This window comes from Thamnophis sirtalis, unplaced genomic scaffold (assembly GCF_051295495.1).
Source record: "Thamnophis sirtalis isolate CommonGarterSnake01/CBP01778 unplaced genomic scaffold, rThaSir2_p1.2 scaffold_5, whole genome shotgun sequence".
NCBI lineage: Eukaryota > Metazoa > Chordata > Lepidosauria > Squamata > Natricidae > Thamnophis > Thamnophis sirtalis.
This window is the reverse complement of record NW_028261385.1, coordinates 45,875,547-45,884,135: the sequence shown is the minus strand read 5'-3', so window position 1 is coordinate 45,884,135 and position 8,589 is coordinate 45,875,547. Positions and strand designations below refer to the sequence as shown.

General features: G+C 37.0%; 1 protein-coding gene across 1 annotated transcript; it reads right to left on the bottom strand.

Moving 5' to 3' along the window:
• Positions 1 to 664: 664 nt before the first annotated feature.
• FAM174A (family with sequence similarity 174 member A) lies at positions 665 to 8,175 on the bottom strand. Its single transcript, XM_014067221.2, has 3 exons — positions 7,717 to 8,175; positions 3,423 to 3,557; positions 665 to 1,111 (listed from the first exon to the last, which is right to left on the bottom strand). The coding sequence occupies exons 1-3, from the start codon at positions 8,019 to 8,021 to the stop codon at positions 1,108 to 1,110; spliced, it is 444 nt and encodes a 147-aa protein (XP_013922696.2). The 5' UTR covers positions 8,022 to 8,175; the 3' UTR covers positions 665 to 1,107.
• Between the last annotated feature and the right edge of the window lie 414 nt (positions 8,176 to 8,589).

Below are 8,589 nucleotides of genomic sequence, written 5' to 3'. Positions count from 1 at the left end.
CTAAGGGATCCATGTGACTGAGAAATGCGCGAAGTTCAAGGTTGCTGTTGTATCATTTGGATAAAATTTGCTTGGCAAAGCCAGTTTTATTGTCACTCTGGCGTGCACTATCACACACAGAAAATTGGTTAAAAATTGCACATTAGTTGAAAAATGATTTTCTTTTAAATTACCATTGCATTTGCATAGGGTCACTAAATGATGTAGCCCCTAAACAAGGAATAGCTGAATGTGTGTCTGTGTGTAAAAAAAAACCAAACAAACTTTGAATAGTCTGTTTCATTTTGAATAGATTCCCATACATTTTCATATAACAAGGTGAGCCATTAGTATACGAGAAATTCAGTTATATTGTATTGGTATATTATATAAAATTATTTGATGTATCTCCAGTTATTGTAATGGTGGAATTTCTTCAACAGCTTCCATGAAAACTTGCACATAGAAAGCCTTAGCAATTCTGCACATCTTACATTAAAAGAATATCAACGTCCTTTTACAACTACCTTATGGAATTTGAAATTAGACATACTGTAAACAAATGTTTATATTTGCTGAAAAAGTGGTTTCAAACAGCTAATAGAAGATCTGTTCGATTATTGCAACAATTTTTCTTCCATCCAAATCACAACATTTAGTACTAACAGATTCAAAGAACAAGGAATGACTGTTAGGAATACCATAAACATTTATTTACATCATTCACACAGAGCTTCAGTATACATCTAATTTACTAAGAACATACATCCCTCTGACACATGGTTAGATTTGGCTAGCTGCAAGGAATTCAAACAAATAAATTACACAATTTACATTAAAAAAAATTGGCCCACAAAAGAATTTCAAAAAATAATAATAATCACAAATTAATATAAGCAGAAAATACCCTGTTGAAAATAGATTAGAAATTTAGTGCGCTATTTCCATAGGCTTTGACCTTACAATTTTTCTGTATATACAAAAGGTACAGTAAAATGTTAGTATTTATTGCAACAAAGATGTCATAATACATTTCATATCCTCAACTTTGATATTGGCTTCATGTTCCTTCCAAACAGGCTTCTTTTGTTGCTCCACAATTGAAATATTTCTCCACAAGGCACATACTTATCTATAAAGAAAAAGAAAAAAAATAAGAAAAAACTGCTCATCCAAATTAAGTTACATCTTTTTAAATTCAATATTCACAAAAGCAGGATCTTATATTATCCAATGTGTTATACTAGCTCATAGTATATCGTAGCCAGAGATTCGTTTGAACCCAGTCCTACTTATTGTTTCATAAATCATGATTTGAACTCGTCCAAAGCAGATTGATGTTCTCTTACCAATTCCATGCCTAGTTTGATCTGTATTCCTATTCTGTTTTCCATAGTGATGATTTTGATAGGTTGAGCTACGTTTTCTTTTTATATAAAGACAGATGCAAAGAACAAAGAAGTGTTGCTTTCTTTCTGCTACTTATCACTTTCTTGCCATCATCTCCCATTAGTGGTCTGATCATTTCTTTGACTTTTTTGGTTCTTTACATATTGAAACATTTTGGAGAGGTATTTTTGGCATTTGTTGCATGCCTTAATTCATTTTATACTTTCCTTTCTAATCCTCAGTTTACTGGAAATCTCTGTGCAATCATGCTGGTTTGATCTGGAATCTTGTTTTTCTTTTTTGTGGTATTGTTTTTGTTTGAACCTTTATTATCTCGTTTTCAGAGTTTCCCAAGCATCCTGTTTTTTCCCCTAGGATTTCCATTAGGTTAGGTTAGGTTAGATTTATTAGATTTATATGCCGCCCTTCTCCCAAGGACTCAGGGCGGCATACAACATTAAAAGAAACACATAATACAAAAGTTAAAAAAAATTAAATAGAATATCCCAAACAAACCCAATAAGAATTGACAATAACATTTTTTAAAAAATCGAATTAAAATTAACAATGACTAATAATTTATTTTGTTTTGTTCAGGCCAGGCTGGTTTTCTGGAAAAGCCAACTTTTTATGGCTTGTCGGAAGGATCGGAGGTCGGGGATTATACGAAGCTCCAGGGGCAGCTCATTCCAGAGGGAAGGCGCTCCCACAGAGAAGGCTTTCCCCCTGGGGGTCACTAGCCGACAATGTCTGGCTGACGGCACCCTGAGGAGGCCAACTCTGTGGGATCGCACTGGACGATGGGAGGCTACTGGTGGCAGTAGGTGGTCTCGCAGGTACCCTGGGCCTAAGCCATGGAGCGCTTTAAAGGTCATAATTAGTACCTTGAATCGCACCCGGAAGACAACCGGTAACCAGTGCAGGCCGCCTAAAAGGGGTGTAACATGGGAGCACTAGGTGCCCCCATGATAACCCGTGCAGCCGCATTCTGGACCAGTTGAAGCCTCCGGGTGCTCTTCTAGGGCAGCCCCATGTAGAGAGCGTTACAGTAGTCCAGGCGAGAAAGGATGAGGGCATGAGTGACTGTTCACAGAGCATCCCGATCCAGGAAGGGGTGCAACTGACGTACCAGGCGAACCTGGTTATCATGTAACCTGGATTCATGGAATCCTCCCTAATTTTTCTCATTAAGTTTAAAATACTAGTCTGTTTGAGTAGCATCCATCGAATATCCCTTGCAACTCCTATTCTGCTTCAGATATTCCATGTCAGTTCAGACTAAAACCAGTATGCCTGCAAAGCACATATTGGTTTTTAAAGAATGCAGATTTTTGTTCTACTGAGAAAATGACTTGCCTTTTATAAAAAGCATTAATATTTAAGCTTATAGTATTGATTTTTATGTACAAGACGCAAGAAAGCTACTAAAACATGAATAAAAAAGGCAGAATACCATGGGAAACATTATCTATATTTCAAAACCAGATTGTTGCAAGTGAAAACCAAAGCTACAATAAACAGACAGCCTATTCTACCTCGGAGACCGCTGCTCTTAATATTTTCAAAATAGATTGCTACCAAGAATAGAACATAAGACAGAAGGCTTATTTAATTAAACATCATTATCATTTCTGGAACACAGCTTTAAGAAAACACCACGTCCATAATAGCCATCCTCCTCAGCAAATACAAACATTAAAAATAATCAAAGGCCTAAAATATTAACATGTATTACTAACTACAATGATAAGTTTGTAGGTTATTTTGTAAGAGTGAATATTGCTATCTAATTAAAAAGCTATGCATTTCTTATTCTCACTCATATGGTTACATATAATTGTTTGCTTCAGTTACAATGTACAGTTACAATTACAAAACTTTCAGAAACTGCACAACGCTGCTCCAATAACCATAATCTCTAATCAAAGAATTACTATTACATAGTAACATTCGCTTGTATAAAATATCTATAAACACATTCTGCTTGATTTTCAAATGTGTCTTTATAATACCTTCTGTCCTATTATTTTACTTCGTGAAATAAAGATACTAACCTTCGAGGATGATTGGCATCAAACAATGTGTTATCATCATCATCATCATCTTGCTCTAAAGGTGTCAGCTCTGTGTTTTCTATGTTTGTGTCCAGAACACCATATTTCCGTGTCTTCCTGTTTCTTCGTCTAAGTCTAATACAAAAGTTACAATGTGTAAATCAGGGTTGAGGAAGACTAATATGAGCAGAATTAGATTTGAATTTTCAGTGTACAAAATAAAAATGAAATATCTGAGTCAATATACAAGTTTGTATTCTAGGTTAATCAACAATGAAATAATTTCCACCCTTCCCGAATGTTAGTATTTGTCCCATGCAAATACAAAAATATTAAACTAATTAAACTTTAAATATATTCTACAATATAGAGCATAAAGAAATTGTAGAGAGATTAAAAATATACAGATAAGTTTGAGAAGTATCAAGCACCCTACACACTGAGTTTTAATGGTCCTCTCTTATCACCAGTTATATTCACTTAAAGTTTCATTTTTAACTACCTTTGCTTATTTTACATATTTATTTGGCCTATTTATATTAACTGCTCTCTATAGTTATCATAATGCCAAATTAAACAGTCATGCCATGAAGCTTAGGGATATATAAAAATAAGAAATAACTTTTGTGGAATACTGAATTCTGAACTTTATCTGTGTACTGATTTATTCACTGCACCTCTGAATTTTGTGTTGAAGAAATTAAACGAACAGTAGCAATAATCCTGTTTTCTAAAATACCAGTTCTTTATTTCTTATCAATGAAATATATAAAGATATACCGGTATTACTTAAGGTCTTCTTGGTTTCTTTCTCTCAGCGCTCTAAAAACCTTATTCTTTCCATCTACAAATTGTTTTTCTAGTCTAATTTAGTATTCTATAGAAACCAACAGTTCACATTTAGCTGTAACTGTATCTGTTATGTGGAGGCTATGCTATTACTTTATATCAATTACTTTAGTGATCATGATAACCAATGAGCTAATTCAAATTGTTTTCTCATTAAGAAGCCACTTGCTGCCATATCAAAATAATGCTTTTTAAAAACTCCCATTAGTAATAACAATATGTAAAATGGAAATTTTACATGGAACAAAGTCACCAGTTTTCACTATTTGTAAAATTTATTATCTGCCCATCTTACCACAGGGTGACTCTGGGCGGCTTACAATAATTATATATGTGATGATGATGTGTGTATATATTTATTGCCAACTTCTCTAACTTTAATGTCTTATTTAATCTCTTGTGTTTCTTGTATTATGACCATAGTAAATTTGTGATACGATTTTCAGAACTGGTAGGTGTCCCACTTCTTCATTCAAGTATTATAGTATTACTTGTGTCTCTTCTGTAAATCATATTATTCAGGAAAATAAGGTGTATTTGAATAAGTTATAAATATTGTAGAATAAAAAGAAATCACCTTCAGCAGGAAAGGTGACATTGCAAGATAAACAGTGAGTCAATTGCAGTTTTACAGCATGAATTTTGGGTTAAAGCAATAGTTGTACTCACTGAATGTTTCATTGCACTTTATTTGTCCAAAATCATTCTCAGAAGATGTTGTTTATAGTGGCTTGTTGGCCTTTAATTACAATGGTGTCAGTAAGTCTGAGAAAGGGTTGCAATTATGTTGAACAAGAAAATGAAATCCCATGCACAAACTTCTATTTGCTTGCATAATAATGGATTCAACTTTGACTGCTTTATAGTATACAGGGGACTGGGGAGTTCTTGCAATGGCTCTCTTACTGCAGCCAACATCACCCTCCCTACTTGCATTTTTAATAGTTTTTAGTGATGAAGTTTTTATATATTTATTGTATTTTTAATTATTGTGTACTGTCTAGAGTCACATTCTTACAAGATGGGTGGCGATATAAATATGATGTATGTATGTATGTATGTATGTATCTATGCATGTATTAAAAAGAACTTGGAATCACTCTGAATAGTGACATGGGTGGCATATAAATTTAATAAAAATATTTCTGATATTATTCAACACTTCAGAAAATAGTTATTCATATGTGGCTTTATAAATAAAACAAACTGTAGGAAAATAATCCCTGCAATTCATGTGCAATATTTAGACGTTTGAAAGAACCAAAACTAGGATAGCATCTTAAGCACTTATGAAACTTAAGAGTTGTATCTGATGAAGTGAACTGTAGCCTCTAAAAGCTTATACCTGGTCACAAAAGGTGCTATCATATTTCTGGTAAATCTATGCTTCATGTAGATAAATACTGAAGGAGCATATTTGCCACACTTACATGAAACATTTGAACTAAGGGTTTTTCCCTTGTACGGTACTACATAGCTCATTATACAGAAAATACTGAAATATAGCATACCAATTTAAAACAAATAGTCACAAATTTCCCCTAAAACACATCTGATAATTTTTCAAAAATTAGTTTAAACTGTATTTAGAATAGAGATCTTACCAAAATATATTCTGCTTATTTGGTGTACGATTCAATAAAGTATCTATGGTGTATGTATAGTGAAAGCTGACTTTCCCACCTAATATCTTGGACATACCATGAAAAAGCTACTTTGAAAGATCAAGAAATCCCAAAGTCTTCAAAATCTGAGTTAGCATCAACTCTTAACAGATCCCTTTAGAAGTCCACTCTGTATCTATGCAAAAGGAATAAGGAATCTTGCTCTAAAAGCGTTTTATTATGATCCTTCTTTCCATTTATCTATCTATACTTTTAGCTTCCAATGAATACCAAATGAAATTCACATGACTGTGAACACTCTTTTATCCTTTGGGGATTTTTAAGCTTTCAAAAGCCTTGTTTTTTGCAGCTGCTAAACACTTGAAGCTAGGCCTTTCAGTAGCTCACCAGACTTAAACCAATGTACAGCATTTTAAAATTCTTCCTTTAAATCTCTAAAAGCTATCTTTTATTGCTATACAGATAGTCCTCGAGTTACAACCATTCATATACTGATCATTTGAAGTTACAACAGCACTGGAAAAAATAAGTTATGCCTATTTTTCATTCACAACTGTTGCAGTATCCCCATGGTCACATAATCAAAATCTGGATGTTTGTCAACTGGTATGCATTTATGACGGTTGCAGTATCCTGGGGTCATGTGATCACCTTGTGACCTTTTAACAAGCAAAGTCAACATGTTAGTCAGATTCACTTAACCGTGTTAAAAACTTAACAACTCAGTGATTCATTTAACTATGGTAAGAAAGGTTGTAAAATGACCCAAAACTCATTTAACTGTCTTGTTTATGAATTGAAATTTGAGGCTCAATTGTGGTTATAAGTCAAGGACTACTGGTATTTTGCTATGATCCTAAAACTATTCAATTCAAACCCTCTTTCCAAAATTACATAAGCATTCCAGACTTCATCTGTCAGGATTCCACCACACCCTGAATTTCATCATTTTAACTACATCTCAGGTCTCAGGTGCTACCAGTGCTTTTGTAAGCATTGCAAAGGTGCTTACAAAAAGAGAGAGACAGGGAGAGAAACAAACCTAAAGGAGCAGACAAGATACAAAACCCTTTACATCCAAAAGTATATATTTGTATCACTATTTTTCTGTTTGCATTTATCACAATGCATGTCCATGTAACTCAGGAGGATTTGTACCACACAGTTATTTTATCACAAGACATATAAAGTATAAAAATCCTGTCTCTTTTATATATCAATAGGCATTCTAACTGTGACTTTGGTTACTCTGCACATTATCTATCAATTTGGGTGGCCTGTTCTGGGGTGGTGAAAGAATGTCAAACCCAAATTTATTCTTGATGAATGTATTTTATTCTCCTTTTGTACACTGAGAGCATACGCACCAAAGACAAATTCCTTGTGTGTCCAACCACACTTGACCAATAAAGAATTATATTCTATTCTAATTAGACCTTCAAATAAACGTTAAGTGAGCCACAAAATTAATCCTCCACACTCAGATACACTGGGGGGAAAAAATAGTCCACAGTAAGCCGACCCAGCAAAAACAGGATAGATTTAAAAAAAAAAAAGATTCTAAAATGATTTCTAAAGTTTACCGGACCCAAAGAAATGTACGTTAAGCCGTGGGGAGACTAACAAGGGAAGGAAGTGGAAGAAGGGACGACCCGAAGCAAACTACTCCGTTCTCCCTCTCGCCCCGAAAAACTCAGCCTTAGTTACGGTTCAGGTCCAGGCAGACGCCGCGGTCAGAGGGCTAAAGGCGGGGAAGAAAGCGGGGGCCGTCGAGCCCTTCCCGGGACCGAGCGAGAAGGAAAGGCTGAGGGGCCGCTCACCGAACGGTCCGGATGACGAAGTAAACGATGAGGGCAGCGCTGGCCAGAACCAGCACCGAGAGGGCGCGCTGGGTCATGGGCTGGTTGACCTCCGAGCGGGGGGGCGCGGCGGCCATGCTGCCGTTCACGCTCACGCCGCCGCCCCGCGGTCCTCCCTCGCCGGCAGAAGAGCCGCTGCCGCCCGGCGTCCCCGGTAAGGCGGAAGGGAGTTTCCCGGTGGGAGGCGCCGCTCCTCCATACAGCACGGCCGCCGAAAGCAGCACCAGCAAAAGCGACAGGGGCGGCGGCGGCCAGAGCCGCCGCATGGCACCCAATCTAAGCCTGGCTGGCGGTGCGCGGCCTAAGCCCCGCCGGTTCCTCGACGGAAGGAAGACTAGGAGGCGGAAGTGCTCATCTTTCCGGCGACTGAAACCGCTGCCATGGACGCCGAGCGACGCTAAGAAGCCTCAGCTCCGTCCCCTCCCGTTCCTGCCACGTGACCGAGGGACCTCTGGCGCCTGCGCAATAGTTGTTGCTGCGGCGGCTGCTTTGAGATTGGCTTTAGTGGGAGGGTGGAGAAAGAGCTGGTAGAAAGTGAGGCGCTTTGGAGTACCAGAAAGGGACCAGATTTGTATTTGGTGTCCTGGTAATAACTGTTGTCCCAACATTTCTATTCCTTCCTTCCTTTTTTCCTTCCTTCTATCCATCCATCCACATTTGGATGGTTTGCTTTGCGAACGTCTATGAAGATTCTCAGTCATCCACCTCATGGTTGTCCCAAAGGTGCTTTTTCAAGAGGCAAATGGACTTTCTGGTTGTTCTCTGAAGACATTTTACTTCTCATCCAAAAAGCTCCTTTTTCAAAGAAAAACCAGAAAGTTCAGTTGCCTCCTG